The sequence below is a fragment of the Nelumbo lutea genome, chromosome 1 (genome assembly GCF_056320005.1).
Source record: "Nelumbo lutea isolate HS-2025 chromosome 1, American lotus-T2T, whole genome shotgun sequence".
Lineage (NCBI taxonomy): Eukaryota > Viridiplantae > Streptophyta > Magnoliopsida > Proteales > Nelumbonaceae > Nelumbo > Nelumbo lutea.
In genome coordinates this window covers 28,362,271-28,379,937 of record NC_142684.1, presented here as the reverse complement: position 1 = coordinate 28,379,937, position 17,667 = coordinate 28,362,271, and the positions used below count along the sequence as shown (strand labels likewise).

At 38.0% G+C, this 17,667-nt stretch overlaps 1 protein-coding gene across 5 annotated transcripts in view; it reads left to right on the top strand.

Annotated features, from left to right (window-relative positions):
* Nucleotides 1–1,796: 1,796 nt before the first annotated feature.
* The window catches only part of LOC148874101 (chromosome-partitioning protein, putative (DUF639)), a 64,815-nt gene continuing 48,944 nt past the window's right edge, over nt 1,797–17,667 (top strand). For 3 of the 5 annotated variants that reach the window (XR_016101792.1, XR_016101946.1, XM_088951882.1), the window contains exons 1-5: nt 1,869–2,262; nt 3,145–3,373; nt 5,349–5,496; nt 6,282–6,389; nt 16,879–17,036. Coding sequence is in view for 3 of the 5 variants with exons in the window: in XM_088951882.1 (XP_088808008.1) it covers nt 2,073–2,262; nt 3,145–3,373; nt 5,349–5,496; nt 6,282–6,389; nt 16,879–17,036 (833 nt within the window). In the remaining 2 variants the exon portion in view is untranslated. Of the gene's footprint in view, nt 2,263–3,144; nt 3,374–5,348; nt 5,497–6,281; nt 6,390–16,878; nt 17,037–17,667 lie in introns of all 5 variants that reach the window. The other 2 variants (XM_088951334.1, XM_088952581.1) reach the window with 2 other exon arrangements.

Sequence of the window (17,667 nt, the reverse complement as noted above, 5' to 3'; positions counted from 1 at the left end):
TCGTTCGCGCTTTCGAACCGAAGAGTGATGACGCGAACAGTGAAATGACGCCACTATAGGGCATCCCTCAATTGACGATTCCAAAAGCATTAAAACCCCTACTCCCAATGATCGAAGCCGAAGCCTCACTTTGATGACCACCCTTATTACGGTTAAAAGCCGAAGCCTCACCTCGGTCTCGGGAGTGGGGGGCAAGTGATGTGGGTTAGATTGGCCCAACCCACTAATGCCTGTTAACGTCAGCCACAGTAGGCGAAAGCCCCATTGCAAGTGCTGTAAGAGGATTTTAAAAGGAAGAAATTCGAATTCAGCAAATACAACCGTATCCAATCTATTGGATTTTTGATGGCGATGTACATGATGTCAACTGTCAACTGATTAATTTGTAAGATCTCATCTCCTGTATTTGTCATTGGAAAATATTCCTAACATATGATTGGAATGTGCTGTGGGATGCTTCTTATGGAGCGCGCCGATGTGAAATCCATGGGTGGTTGTAACTGAAACTTTGAAATCAAATCTTGCCGGAAACAAGGTTGGGAGATTATGTATTTGGCTAATGGCTAGACCCGTTGTGTGCCCTATCCCGATAGATTGTAGAGTTATGTGAATCCCAAAATATAGAGTTGGAATCTCCAGCTAACAAAACATGTTTCAACATCCTATTGGTGGATCGGACACGGCACATCTCATCCTAAGATTAGGACCCACCATATATAAGATGTGTGGTGTCCGATCATATTGATTGGGTATAAAAACTTAATACGTTGGTAGGTGATTCGGACTAATTTATCTGGTTAGTTTGTTTTTTATATTTTAAAAGTAATTAAAAAGAGTAAATGCCATATAGGACTTTCGATAATGTTTTAAAAAACCAATGCAGCTTTAATTGACTAACATGGATATGCCCCCATCGATTTTATAAAAAGAAAATTATTATCCTGACACTAGGTTTCAGTGCTACATGTAGGATTTTCAATGTGTCTGATATACTTATCTTAAAATGTATCAACAAAATTTGTCCATCGTTTGAGATCTAAATTCTACTCAACAGAATTAGTTCTGGATTATGACCCGATCCATATCAACTATGGGCCCATACGGTTTATTCAGTGTGATCCGTCCTCATGATGAGTCATGATCATGAGAATAATAACAAAAACGAAAAACCCAAGACGATACATGGATATTGGGAGAGTCAAAAAGTCAACTTAAAATAATGGATGATCTAAAAATTTGGATGGTCCCGTTTCCGAAAGGATAAATGGATAAGATAGTTAAATATCATCTGATAATACTTTAACGTGGCTATAAAATAACCCGTATAATATAGGGAGGGTCCGAGTTTTATAAGAGTCGGGATCATCTGCCAATAGAATATATTCCAACACTCTATCAACATTATCACATCTTATAAATGGTGAATTTTACTTTTATGATGGGTCTCAGTCTTATAAAGTGAAATGTGCAGTATCAGATCATATTGATAGGGGTTAGAATATATTTTATTGACAGGAGATTCTAATTCGTTTTATAATGAATCGTAATATGTGGTGCGATGTGCGATGTGCGATGCCAGATCATGTTGGAAGGGATTGGAATGTTGTTTATTCGCAGGAGATCCCAACTCCTCACACATAACCAATGAAACATCCTTACCATTGCATATGAACACGTGGCAAATTATTTAATGCGCAAACAATAGCCAATAATGCCGTCGTTTCCTCTGGATTGAATTCAATCTGTCCCCGTAGAATGCGCAGAAAACGTCCAACATCACATTCCTACCGTGTTTTAGGAACATCTATCAATAACAAAAATAGGAGATATTGTCAATGCACGCTGAGATGAGCATGTGGGGCGTTTTTGAGGCGCATTTTGTGGGGAGACAGATGTGAAGTCCTCTGGATTACAATAACATGACGGTTCAGAAAGAGGCTATTGCACTTAAGACGCAGAAGCACGACTCTTCAGCTCCCTTTTCTTCTCTCTGTTTGTTTTTATACGAACTTATATATACGATGAGTTTATGATTGTTTCTAATGATAAGATCAGACATTGAATGTTGAAAGATGTGTTTCGGGCATTTAATCACCAACCCAAAACCATCTCCAACACCGATACTACCTTCTCCTGCTATTCATTTCCGAGATTGTCGCAAGTTTGGATTCACCTCAAGACTTTCCCCACTACCCAAATTGCGTTCCAAGTTTGTCGTCCAAGCTCTCGGCGATAGATGGAAATTAACCGATGTAGATAGAAGTTAGTCTTCTCCTTTTTCCTGCTTTCAAGTTTCTTCAACTATTTAATGCTGGCATTCCCTCTCAATTGATGCTAATTTGGAATTTTATTTTATATGTGTATTTCTCTTTTAGTGTGGTGTTTATCCATTGTTACTTCAAGAATGATGTGAAGCATGTTGTTGGGGTTTGATTTAGGGGTTTCCATGAGAGTTTACTGTTATGGAAGGAAGTCATGTTGCATTGGAATTTCCAGATCATGGATCCTTGGAACAACATTTTGAGGGATTGTTAAAAAAGTTGGTTTGCTTGTAAAAAAACCAAATCTTGTTGGGAGGAGGATCACTTTGATTGAATCTACTTTTAACACATGCTAAAGTTTACTATTTTTTCTTTTCATAGAACCCCTATTAAGTTCATCAAGGGAGTTGTGTTTTGAAAATTAAGAGTTTTTTGGTGTGCCTGCGGGAGATGGGAGACTATGGAGGAGAACCTTTACAACTGGATAAGAGTTGGTAGAGGGAGAATGATCGATTAGTATTTTAGGATGAACTGTAGGAACACTTCTTTCCTTGGAATTTGGTCATTGATCAATGGAATAGTGTGTTTTACTTCTATATATGCTTTGTTAAATAGAAAGAAAAAAAATTCTAATGCATCCAACTCATTCATGCTTAGTTAATGGAATACATGAGTTAGCACTCTTAATGTAGACACCTATAGTTATATCCTGTTCAGTTTGCATGGCTAGTGCACTGGTAGATAAGTGTGAAAGGTCAGTTTGTGCCACATCCTGGTTGATTCATATGCATTATGCTTTATACATTTATTTTTCAGTTCATAGAATCTCTCTGTCACAATTAGCATACCTTAATGGTTAATCATTTTTCTGGCTTCTTGACAGATGCAATTCAAGAAAGATTAAACCTATGGCTTGTAAAGACTCAGAGCTTTTTGAATGGAGTTGCTTCTCCCATTGTAAAAACTGGGCAGGTTAGAAAGCCTGATATCAAAAATGCAATAGATACTCAAGAAATTGAAGAAATCTTTATGGCAGAGCAAACTATTGACAGTAGAACACCAAATGGAAATCTTTCATTAGCTGCTATTGTTTCCATTGAGCAGTTTAGCAGGTAAAGAGGTGTATATGGTAGTAATGCATGTTTTTAAGGTAAACATTGTTTTTCTACACGTTGAATGACCTCCTACCCTGTCATTTTTGTGTTTATTGGGTATTTGTTGTTTTTCCATTTTATCAACATGACATTTTCTAGGAGAAAAGAAAGATGTATTATCATCATCATCATCATCATCATCATCAAAGACTAACCTTTGGCCATGCCATCATTACTTCTTTATAATTTTTAACTTTGTAGTTGTGTCTTATCAGCGAGTTAAGCATGTTCTTTGGCTGAGTTAGGTCTCTATGTTTATCAGGCTGTGGCCTGCAAATGTATCTTCTTTTAGTCAAATCTCTTTTATCTTTACTATTATAAAGAATACTATAAATTATTTCTTCTACGTGAGACAAACCTTAGCCTATATTTCAAATACTATTGACTACCGAAACTCATCCACCATCTGCAATCCTGAGTCCTGACAAGAGGTCTCCTGGAAACTACCTCCTTGGTCTGTCACAAGGTTTATTCAACCTTTTTAATATTATCTGTGAAGATATTGGGGCAGGCATAGGAATGGGTTCTTATAGTGTTGCTCTTTAGTAAATGCACTTGTGGCTGTGGGTATTGACCTTCATGGATGTGGTGCTGAAATGGCTGAAGAAGATAAATTTTCTGGAACTATCTTGGCTATTGAGGTAAATTCTGATTTTTGTGGTGATACTATATTTGGTGTTAGAAGAAATGTAAACCAGCACCAATTTTGAATTTAGAGAAGAAATAAAAGAAGGAAGAAGTTTAGGATGAGGAAGAAAGAGGAAGGAAAGGGAGGCGGAAGAGAGGTTGATCATATCTCTCTCCAGTCCCTTAATCATCATTTATTTGTATAGATTCTAATTTAATGTACAATTACAAGGGTGCCCTTGGTAGGGCAGCTAAACTGATAACAATAACATAAAAAGAAAATAGGCCCACAACTAAGGCCCATTAGCTAATAAACAAAAGGAACTAGTAGACCCAACTAAGGCCCATTCGTCCCATCATCTCTACACTCCCCCTCAAACTAAGCATAGACTTTAATTTGACTCAGCTTGCTTACATAGTTCTGTAATTATGTCTTAGGAACATCCTTGGTCAAAACATTTGCTAACTGCTCCTCTAAAGCAATGAAAGGGAGGTAGACTTTCCTTGTAACTACCCTTTCTTGTATGAAATGTCTGTCTACACCAATATGCTTCATTCTATCATGTTGAACTGGGTTATAAGCAAATTTGATAGCTACACCAATATGCAATGGTCCTGTACTTTGCCTCAACTGAGGATTTAGCTATAACAGATTGATTTTTACTTCTCCATGAAATAACATTCTCAACAACTAGAGCACAGTACCCCTATGAGGATCGCCTGTCATCAATACTACCTGCCTAGTCAGAATTCGTATAAGCTTCTAAGTTCATTTGCCCATGTTGAGCAAAGAAAATACCCTTCCCAGGTGTGCCTTTCAGATAGCATAAAACCCCCTCCGCAGAAGTCATATGTGTGTCTCTAGGGGCATGCATAAAATGACTGGTTACACTCACCACATATGAGATATCAGGTTGTGTCATACAAAGGTATAGAAGCTTTCCCAAAAGCCTCCGGGTTAAAATAAGGATTGTACTTTTTGTGTTTTTTCTTAATTGGGTAGTTTCTCATCATCACGATTGATTGTAATCATTGTTTTTATTTTAATGATTGTTTTTTTTTTTATTTATTATCAAAAAACGTCATGAATGCACGCTTTTAAGCTATAATAATTATATATGAACTCCACACTTCCTTATCCATGAGCAAATTCATTGATCAGTTTAGATAATTGTCAATAATTTGTGATAGTGTCTTGGGCATGCCAAAAGTTTCCTGCATTACTTCTAAGACACTGAAGCTAGTATTTCCTGTTGCTCAGATTTGTTAAAAATTTATTATCTGATTTTGAAGTTGTGACATGCAGGATGAATGGATTGACTGGGAGGAAAATGCAGAAAATATTTGAAGCACTTGTTCCTGAATCTGTACAAAATGATGCCCGCAATTTAGTGGAGTATTGTTGCTTCAGGTTCCTGTCAAGAGATAGTTCTGATATTCATCCTTGCTTGAAGGTTTGTAAGTCATTTAACTTGAAATAAATTACTTCTAATTTTTTATATATTTCTGATCAGAAAAAATATTCTGAGGATTTTATTAAGATGAAGTAAAGATAGTTGATGGTAACCTACCATCCCATTTTACTCAAATGGAGGAGGACCAGTACAAACAGCCAAAGCTGCTACTCACTAGAACATTTGGTGTATAGTTGTATTGCAAGTTTACCCCTGGGCAGGTTCCTCCCCATGCAACAATTGCAACAATTTTATTTATGTTTCTCTGTTTTATTTTCTTACTAAAATAATCTATTTGCTACAGTTCCATGGTGTTTGTGTGTGTGTGGGGGGGGGGAGTTAATGGCATCCTATTTTCTTCTGAGAAAAGAGAAAGGGGGTATAAAATGAGAAAGTTTGATAGTTTTGATCTTTTATGGGATATTACTTTTCAATTCAAGCTTTAGGTTGTTTAATATTCTGGCACTCTAAGAATAGTCACCAAAAAGATGAAAGCATAAAATATTTGACTCAGTTTGGTTTTTACAATTCCTAGGTTGACAAAATGAGCCTCATATAAGGGTTTTCTTGCTTTCTGCTCCATGACCCTGATCGATTTGTAAGTTTGATCATAAAATGATCAAGGCCTAGAGTGGTACTACCGTGCTAGTAGCCATTGAAGTTATAAAAAAGGGAACAAACATATTGAAATCCACCATCCCACAGTTACACTCAAGGATCATTTTACCTGGTTCTTACCATTGATATTTATACGTCCTTGTTGAACATATTTGGTTTGTCCACAGGAGCCTGCATTCCAGAAGCTTCTTTTCTTAACAATGATCGCATGGGAGCATCCTTACAGTGAAGGTGTTGTTTCACATGTCAATACTTCAGGGAGTGCTTCCTTGCAGGTTTGATAGTTCTCTATGGCCTTGTCCGAGTTATTGTTTCAGCAATTTGCATTAGTACATTGTTTGATTCATTCAGTACATCTAAATTTTTTTGTTTAGAATTCATAGATATTTTTATTCATAAATAGGACTGGGATTAAATTACTGATGATTCATTTGACCCTTTTGTTTGAGAGTTGCGAAGTACTAATAATACTTGTAGTATTGTATTGTATGGTTTTAAAAGGAAAAGGCAGGGGCAAGGCGGCTGGGTGCCGAAGAGGCAAGGAGTAAATTCTATTTCCTGGGTGTCGACTGTCACTTTTTGATACACCCAACATTTGCTGTCTTCTTCTCTTCTCTATCTCTCAATCTGAATTTGGCATGATATCAGAGCAGGTCATGATCTGATCTGCTAGAAAAACATTTGGATCTACTGTTACTTAGGATTGCTCCGATCAGTATTTGGGGGAATCCTTTTGTGCTTCTGTTTTCCTCTGCTTAGGCTGTTTCAATCAGTTCTTGACAGTCCTGCTCCTGGGATTCTGCACCATTAGCTTTGGTCTCTACTCTAGATCTCTTCAGAATAAGTATCAGATCTGCATGCAACTTTAGATTTGGTGTTGTCCAGATGAGTAATTCTGAACACCTGTTGCCTGGTTTCAATTGGATCTGCTTAATAAGGGTTTTGATCTCTCTTGGATCAGCTGGTTGCTACAGTTTCCTTTTTCGGACAAGTAAGAAATTTTCTTGGTATTTCTTTACTGTTTACTGTTTTAGTTGAATCTTGACACTCTCCCAAAGGTTTCCTTTAATTGGCTGAAAGGTGTTTACCTTTTTCTCTTCCATTGAGGGGACCATTATTTGTTGTTTGGAGTTTCACACTACCGTCTCGTTACCTAATGGCTTCAGATAGAACAAATGTCCTTCCCATCAAGTTTAATGGGTCCAATTATGCTTTATGGAAGTTTCACTTCTAATTCCATGTTGAGGCAAAGGATCTTTGGGGATATTTAGATGGAACAACTTCTAAACCTGATGATTCAAATGCTAAGGCATTGAAGAAATGGAAATTGATAATGCAAAAATTGCCTCATGGATCATTGGATCAGTTGAAGTGGATATTGCAATTCTTATGAGAGGGTATGGGATGTATCAATATCTAGAGAAGGTTTATCAACAATCAAACCTCTAGACTGAGTATTTTCTTATCATCAAGGAGAAAGGGAAACTCATGAATACTATGCAAGGTTCATTAACCTCTAGACTGAGTATGAGCTGGTACATATGGGAGTAGATTACTCAGATTGTTGTGTGAAGTTTATGAAGGCACATTTTGATAGAAGAAAGATGATGCATTTCCTAATGCACCTTAGACCATAATTTGAAGTTGTTAGGTCTAACATTCTTAGTAGAGAGACTTTTCCAGACCTAGACACTATTCTTGGGGAGCTGTTAAGAGAAGAAGCCAGGCTTATCACTCAGACTACGCTTAATGGGAAGAGGGACTCCAACATAAATGATGTTTTCCTCGCAACAAAGACAAAGGGGAAGAAAGATTTTTCTCGGGTACAATGTTATGAATGTAAAGAATTTGGCCATTTTGTCTCACACTGCAAGAAAAAGAGCACTTGCACTTATGGTAAGTAATAGGGACATATCATTATAGAGGGCCCTAATTGAACTCCAAAGGGAGCTGGGTCCAATCAGGAGAAGGGGTCTCATAAGGCCTTATCAGACTTCTATAGAGGGTTCAAATGCCACTTCTTCTACTGCTCTCCCGATCCTGATGCTACAGAGTGATACGTTTGGAAGTATGTCAATGGAGAATGATGTAATCTTAGTTATGTGCTGCAGGGTCAGTTCTGTCATTTTAACCTTTTAATTTTTATTTAGTTGCCCTAACATATAAATACAAATCTTGGCACTGCCAGCTTAAGTTTTTGGTCTAAATCTTCTCACCTCTTCCTTCTCTCCTCTCTTCTTCTTCTTCTTCTCTTCCCCTCCTCTCATCTCTTGATCAAGATCTTTCTTCCTTGCCAAAATCAGAGAAAATTCAACAGCTTATGTCTTTGGCTATCTCTTCTGCTTTCTCAGCTATTGGTTTGTCTAGTAAGACTGCTCCCTTTTGTCCTTCATTAAACCATCTTTGGATCACTGATTCAAGGGTCTCAAATCACATGACAGGGGCCTCTTTTGGTCATTCTCCTAAACCCCACTCCTATAATAGACACATTGTTCCTACTAATGGTGAGAAGTTCGAACTTTTAGTTGTGATGATCTGCATCTATCTACTTCTAAGTCATCTTATTTTCTCCTACCCAAAGCCTTATTTGTGCCTAATTTGACTACCAATTCAATTTTTGTTGGACAACTTGTGGAAGATGGTAATTTCTAATGGTTTTGTAATATAGGACGAACAAACTAGGGACATGAAGGGGAAGAAGAGGCTTAGACTGGGTTGGCTGTTTGCTTTGGAAATCAAGAAGAAGGCTCAACCCACATCGGCTTCTTGTTTACTTTCTATTACTTGTTTTGAGACTGTTAATTGTAATAATTCTTAGCACTAATGGTGTAGATGCTTTGGTCATCCTTTTTCTAAGAACTTGATGTCTCTAAATAGAGGTGTAAAACAGGCCATGCCGGGCCAGCACAACATGACCTGCCTGTGGCTTGTGCAAAGTGTGGGGTCATGCTGTGCTAGCTTGCGGTCCATCCTAGGCCGTGTTGCTCTCCCCAGGGATAATTTGGGGGGTCAGCCTAGCCCATGGCCTAAGCCCGTGCGGGCCCGTGCCGTTTTGTGCTATGGGCTTGGGCTAGGCTGGGCCACAGGTTGGGCCTTGGGCGTGGGCCGAACCGGGCCAAACCGTCTTTTTGTTTTTTTTGACATTTTTGTTTTTTTTATTTCTTTGCTAAGTAAAACTAAAATATTTAACTTTCCTTTGGGAAGTATTTGAAAAAATAAGAAATCTAACAAAGAAATGAAAAAAAAACTTAACCAAATAAGAAGTCAAAGAGACAAGGATTCAAAGTGAATAACAAATTGGAAGAAAAATAGGAATTTTATTTCATTTAAATTTGAATGATACAAAGCATACAATAGTTGGATGAATGAAATATGAAAATTGGAAAATGGAATAAATTAATAAAATATAAAAAATACAATATAGTTACAAATCGAAAATAAAAGATTACATTATTATAAAAATATCAAATAAATTAAATAAAATTAAAACAAAATTTACAATAATTTGAAAAAATGCTATACAACTACTGAGTATACAAAAATTGTTGACTTCATCATTTTCTCATATTGTTTTTGACTTTGATTATCTACTTCAGGTGAAACATTAGGTGTAGTGTCATGCCCTCCTTTGTCTTGTAATCTATCTTCAACATCCAACCAATCTTTAAAGCAGATGCACATCTCTAGACTTTTATCATTCATATAGCTTCTCTTGTTGTCCAACACCCTAATACCTGCACTAAAACAAGACTCTGATGGAACTGTAGATACCGGAGGGGTTAGTAGATCATGTGCCATGGTGGTGAGAGCTAGATAATTTTTTGGATGTTCACTCCACCAGGCTAAAGTATCAAAATTATTTGTTTCCTCCGAGGTGAAGGAAGTTGTCCCAATAACATAAACTAATGGGCCTAAGGCCTAATAACTTCCTAACTTAATAACTTAAATAAAAATAAAATAAAGCTGGCCCAATAACTTAAAATCGGCCCAAACTCAACAAGAACATCAAGAAATTAGACTCCATGCACCTCACGACCACTCCCAATCATCCTCTTTGACTCCAGATCCTACAAAACACAATGACTAGGAGAAAAAATTACTGAACAATTCAAAATTTTTGTCAAACAGTTCATTAACAAAAGGTTAGCACTCATTCTAGGAACATGGAGTACAGAAGGCAAGGTAATGGTATCGATTATTTTGACAGACCCCTTCCTAGCAATGGAACATGGGAGCCGTCAGCTGTGGAGACTATCTCTACCAAAGCAGAGGTGGTATGAGGAGAAGATAGTGAAAATATTGGTCATGCGTTATGAGTCACTTGAGTCTTAATCCAGGGAGGGCCCTCCTTATCTTTAGTGGAGGCATAATTTGTAGTGAAGCATTAACTACTTGTATGTGTAAATGAAGTAGAATGACGATCTCCTGGGCCATTTGCACCTTGTTGTCCACCCTATGAAGAGTTGGAACTAATCGTATCTCTCTGACTTAGAAACTGCCCATATCTCTCCAACTTGGACCTAATTGTGGCTATTGTAACTGACTCTGAAGAAGCTATACTAGGTGGTCCAGCTAAATCATCAATCACTGCCATTTAGCATTCCATTTCTTGTTTTTGAGCCAACTTGGTATAAGGTGTGGTGTAGCTTCTAGCAAGTATCTTTGGTATGCTTAGGCTTCTTGCAGTAGTTGCAGATCAAGTCCTTATCTTCCTTCCTAGCATCACTACCATCCTTACTAGCCATAGCCAATTGCTCAAGGTTTAAGTTTCTCATCATCACATTCCTCCTACTCTCTTCTCCAGGCACAAAGGCATATGCCTGAGAGAGAGTTACACTATTATGAGAGAGAACATGTTGTCATGCAATGTCATACTCTGGGTTGAGTCCTGCTAGAAACTCAAACACTATTCTTCTCTACTAACTTCTGATAAGTGGATGCCTCCTTACTACTCTCCCAAACCATGGTCTCCAAATGATCTATCTCCTGCCATAAGGTTTTGAGGGTTGAAAAGTAAACTGCAACGGATTTATTTCCTTGCCTAATAGCAATAGCCCGGTTCCTTAACTGGTATGCCCTAGCAATATTTTCATTCTGTAAGTCTCTACAACTCCATCCTAGATTTCCTGATAAGAACCTACTAGACAACCTGCTCTAGGAACTCTTGAATCAAGTTGTTATGTGCACCCAGAAGCTAGAAAACAAGTTGTAGTTGATCAGATTAGAACCTTAAGGAAACTAAGTCCTTAAAGAATTCAATCTTGAAGACGCCACAAAGGTTGATCACTCCCTTGATAAGTCAAGATATTGTATTCTACCAAGAACACAAGAAGGCAAAGCTAAGATAAGCTTGCTGAAAATACCACTGTATTATTGATTGACTTTCGTGTTACATAGTTGTGGCCTTTATATAGGCATGTAAACATCATTATCTTATAAAGAAACTCCTAATCTTATAAGGAAACTCCTAACTAATGATTATCTTATCAGGAAACACCTAACGGATGAGGATCCCTTTAATTTAGGAAAACAAATCTGCTTTGAAATAGGAATCCTTCTAAAAGACTACAACTAATGACAACTAAGCATAGAAAAGTCAAAGTAAAACAAAACAAGACAAAACAAGCCCAACAAGCCCATCAATACATCTTAGTATGCGAATTGGGCCTTTTCTTATCATGTCCATGCGCCAAGCCCATCAATACATTTTATGTCATGGATTCCAAGCTTTGTTCTTCAAGATCCAAGCCTTGCTCATCGTCTTGCACATAAAGATAGGTGATTATCCTTGGTGAAGCTTTGGACACTTCTAGAACAGTCTTAGAATCCTCTAGAACAGCCTTTTTGTCACACACTTCCATGATTAAACCTTGTAGAGCCTCTTTCATCCTCTTTGTCCTTACCCTAGTCATTGGCCCACCGATTCCTTGCAAAGGATCTTGAGATTATTTGGGAATATTCGCTTGAGCCATTTGGCCAGCACCTCGATCTCCATTATTTCCTTAGCTGTGTTAGCCCATAAAATGTTCTTTCTTATATGGGGTAACATAGAATTGCACCGCTAGGTCATCACTATGTAATTCTCCTATACCCATCGGGAAGAGTTAATCTCAGGCTTCTTCTCTTCACTGGTGGCATACCCCAATTTTCCATGAACACCAAGTAGTTTTACCATCCAACTTAACTGTAGTTATTCTTCCTGCCCCAAAAGGGTCATTAGAACCTACTCCACCTAGTGCCATTTCACTTGTGGACTTGTATTCAACTCCCCTATCCTCCATAATTTCCATTATAGCTTAGGAAATCAACTATAGATGAGGAAAAATAGATTTACCCCCTTTATAGGCCTCAACCATCCTTCTGGTACCCAGAAACCTTTGCCCACAAAGATACCTTTCTTTGTGGGAGTAGGTAGAAACAGGACAAAAGGCTGCCACTCCCTCCCGAGAACTCAAAAAGCTCTAGAATTTGAACCGCCCTCTTCAAAAATCACCAAGAAATCCAAAAACTCTAGAGCACCCCTTCCTAGGTCAAAATTAAACAGTCCTATTGCAATCAGGACTTTTCTTCCTTCTTCGGTTCTTCTTGATTTTGATGATTAACCCAAGATCTGACACAAAGGGTCCTAGATCCACAAAAAATCCAAGTAACTAGGCACTTTTGAAGTCTTTGATCAGCTCTCTAACTCACCATGCAGTTAGCTGATCTAGGGTTGCATGATGGAAAACTCAAAAATACCAAAAAAACTGCTTTGATACCAAGTTGAAAAGAAAAAAAAAAAACAATAATCTGATTTGACAATTGTGAGAAAGAAGAGAGAAAATCCTTAGTGAGAAGAGAAGAAGAGAAAGAGAAGAAGAGGTGGGGAGAATCCAATAATGATCTGGATGCCCCACTTATTATCTTATTACTCATAAAAAAAGATTGATTACAAATGATTATAAAGACCAATATGCCCTTAATAGGGTGGCTACTGTTCATAACATAAAAACAGCTCCAAAAAGCCTTGGGCCCAAAAAGCCTTGAATCTGAACAGTCCATTTCACTTTTCCTTTTAGAAACAACCTTGAAATGATCCACAAAGCACTTAGTAATTTGTTATTGATTAGCCAGGGTATTACCATTCACTTTTAACTTCACAGAATTTTTTCTCCTACAATTAGCACGTGCATGGAAGAATTTAGTATTGCTATCCCTCTCTTTAATCCATTGATGCCTCTATTTCTGCCTCCAATTCTTTTTTCAGATACCATCTCAACATTCTATCTTCTCCTAACAGTGCTTGACCCTATTTAATATCCAACTGCTCTAATTGGAAAGTTACACATAATATCCTCTCCTCAATTCTCCCAAAATGTTCTTTTTGTTCTTTGTTCTAATCTATGATCTTGCATTTGAGATTTTGCATCTTTTTGTGAAATTTTGCACCTTCCAAAACATTCCCCTCACCTCTTCATTCCATCATTCTTCTACCTTGTGGAGGAATTCCGAGTGAGTCAGCCACATTTTCAAACCTAAAGGGTTTGGGGCAACTTAGGAAGTCCTTAGTTCCAATTCTAATTGGGCAGTGGTCATAAGTAACTCTCAGTAATGATCTTCTCATCAAACCTACCCATTGTTCTTATCACTCAAGATTGAAGATGAATCTATCCAACTTTGAACACACTGGGGGACTTTGTAGATTGGAACAAGTAAAACAAGCTTGCAGCATAGCAATCTCTTTAAGCTCACAATACCTAATGAACCCATTAAACTTCCTCATACTGGTTAACACCACCTAATTGGGGCTATTTGCCTCACTTTTGAATTTAACCACATTAAAGTTTCTCCCTAAGCACCACAACTTATTCCATAAACTCCTAATATCAAAGAGTTCCTCCCACATTTTACCCCTCTCTCTATGCTTGTTTGGACCATATACATTTGTCAATGCCCATGTAAATCCATCACCCACATTTTTGAATTTTAAAGAAACTGAGGACCGACCTACTAGCTCTTCCAACAATTTCAGCACCTCAATCCTCCACATTGTTACCATACCCCCTGATGCCCCCTCGTCAGGGCAAAGGACCACCCTATACCCCTAGAGCCCTACACACTTCTCACCAATTTTCTATCTATTTTAGCCACTTTTGTTTCATGTAACATCACTATATCGGGATTCTCCTCCCTTAACAAATCCTTTATTACCCACCTCTTTCTACCATTGCCCAAGCCCCTAACGTTCCAACTGATTTGAAGGGATGAGAGATCCATCATATGGATGGTCGAACCTTGTAGGAAGGTTGGGTAAAATTTCAAAAATTTCTCTCCCATCTGGGAATCGCATTCCCTATTTTAGAAAACTGCATTTTCAAGGATCAATCTTGAACCGAAACCAAACCAGATCAGAAACCAAAAGGGAGGAGAGGGATATACTTGATACGAAGTAGCAATAACTCCCAATGAACCAAAACCTGCTTCCACTGAAAATGACAAAGTGTGTGAAGAAGCAGGACCAACAGGATGGCTCTTTAGCAAGAACTAGGATTCTTCAGCAAGAATCGAACAAGGGCTGGTGAGTACGATTTCAGATTGTTTCTTCAATCAAGAAACAATATCAAGAACCTTTCTTGATCTATTCCACAAGAGGAGATCGAACTGGGTAGGGGTGGCAAGAATAGGAGAGAATTCTACAGGTTGCTGTGTGTTAAAATTGAGGAATTCACCCCCTATTTATAGTCTTCTTTGGATCAGCCTCCTAATCTAATTAGGAGAGAGTTTCTTGATCCAAATCTGATATTTGGATCTGGACTCTTACATGGATAAGACTTATCTTATCCTTTCAGTTGATCCTAATCAGATTATAAATTAGATCTTGCCTCCTTTTAATTAACTAATTTAAGCCCAACTCGAATTGGGCTTTAGGCCCATTAAGCTTATGTGCTCACTTACCCCCTTAACCTACTACCTAGTTGGCTCTCTTTGTATGGCGCGGGACCCAAACATTGATCTACACATCAGCCACATGGGTTCAGCCCAGCCTTTGTTACAAGGCCTGGCCAAATTCACTGTAGGAGATAGTGAACCCCTAAGTCCATCACCACGGGCTCTTAAATGGTCCTTGGGTCCAGCCACCTTATGAAAACCCAAGGACTGTGGGCAGATGCAAGATTAGCCCATCAAGTATTACCCTCAATGGTCTTACATTTAACCTCTTAGCCCATAATGATCAAACACTGCCTAACAAGAGATGACCTCTCCGTCGGCTGCAAGGTACAGTCCTGCACTCTCTACTCACATGGATTCTGGGAATTAAAACCTTTTGCAAACATTTTGAAACCATAATATATATATATATATATATATATATATATATATTATATCTCTATATAAATATATTTTGCAAAACAAATCTCAACGTTTGAAATCAACTGCTGGCAGTTTAGATTTCTATAAGAGAGAGTGCATTCCCTGATCATTCACTTTGTCTGACAAAGGGGCTGATCCTATCACTATGATCACCCACTCAGGTGAATTCTTGGACTGCCCCAACATATCCAGGTTTTGACCCCCTCTAAGGATCTCACTGATTGGCATATCAAAGACATCCCAATCTGACACCTAGTGCAATACCATAATCGAGTGTAGGGGTCAGGTGTAACATTCCAGTTTTGCCCATCTATCTCCAAGGTCTAGGGCAATACTGGAATTTGGTCCGGTTCATGGTTTCAAGAAAACCCACACTGCATGTACCTCAGGTCTTACTCTGGTAGCTGAGACAAGTCATCCCAACCAACTTGGTGGCACATCAGTGTCAGCCTTGGCAGGATAAATCTCCCTAGATCTATCCAACGACTGTGAAGATTCTAAACTAACATGACTCTCATAAGTGTCCAGTTTAAGGGTATTACATAGAAACACACCACAATGACATGAATCAATTTCGTACTTTATTCATTTACAATAAATGTCGAAAGATACATCAATCTGATTGGAGCTAAGGGCATAACTGTCTAACATGATTATCTTCATATTAACCTATAAATAGTTCTACCCCAGTCCACCTTACCTTCTTCTTATCTATTTTCTCTCTTTCCGCTTTACACTAAACTCTATGTCCTTTGCTACATCAGATTTCAGTATCTTAACTTCTGCCATTTTTCTCTTTCTTTGAGCTTCCTTGTCCTCTTTCTTGTTGGAGTAAAAGGAAAACTCTGTAACCTTGGAAATCAGGTTACACTTAGGATTTGAAACCAAGAGATAACTCAATATTACCATTTCTGGTACCTTGGTTGAATAATTCATAACAAGGGAGAGATGCAGAGTGTCGGGCAGAGAAACAACATGTTCAGAAAATGAGTGTGGCAGAAATGTGAATGCTAAGATGGATGAATGGAAAAACTAGAAAGGATAGGATCAAAATGAAGCCATCTATAGAAACCTAGGAGCAGCTCCAATAAATGAAAAAATGAGAGAGAGTTGGCTAAGACGGTTTGGTCATGTGATTTGTTACAAGTGGAAGGGGCTAGAAGAGCTAGGGTAGACCAAAAAGGATATGGTTTTAAATAGTACAGATTGGTGAAACAGGATTCATGTAGCCACTCCCATATAGTTGGGATAAGGTATGAATAATGATGATGATGACACCTTGAATGTTGTCTTTGAAGTTTGACACAGTATATTTATGTACTTATTGTCTGTTTTAGAAGCCTTTTTGTTACAATTTCAGCTCATTATTTTTGGGGATATTATCTAAAATAGTTTATGTTGTTCTGATTGCAGGGAAAACTTGTAGGAGAAAAGGCTTTTATCCGTATTGCTCCAGCCATTGCTGGTGTGGCTGATAGGTCAACGGTACATAATCTTTTCAAGGCACTTTCTGGAGGAGAACAGGGGATCTCTTTAAGCCTGTGGATCATGTATATTGAAGAACTTCTTAAGTAAGCCTGCTACTTTTCATGAGGAATAGACCATTTGTTAAAATTCCATTTAGTAATTTTTATACATAGAAACTAAATAAGAAACAACTGAGCTTGATTCCATTGGCCTTTCTGCCGCAGCTACTTTCCCCAGATATTTTGTTTTATTGGACTTCCTTTTCTTTTGCTTTCTGCTTTTTTTGGTTCTTGTATACTTGTGCAATATACTTAATCATCAATAAAAGGTTTCATTAAACAAGTGTATTCTACTTACTAAACCACCAGGGCATTTTAAGTGATAGATTTTCCTTCTCAAGTATAAACTGATTTCTTAGCAACAAAAATAACTTTCTGTAAGATGATTATATTATTTACCCCCTATAATGGCCATTGCTCAATGTTGGTCCCAGCTATGTGGGGTCTTGGGAGAGGTGGGCTTGATGCAGGCCTAGTTTTTTGCATTTTTGTTCTTTTGCTCAAAGTGGCTGCTTTCAAACTCGAACCTGTGTTCTCACACTTGCGAGCCCAAGATTTTACCATTATGTGAAGCAATAGCCCTTTATATTATTTACCCCCTAGCCTCTCTAATATCATACAGTTGGGTTTGGTAGTAGTCCTCCTTTCCTTCTATTTTCCTCCTGTAGACCTCTTT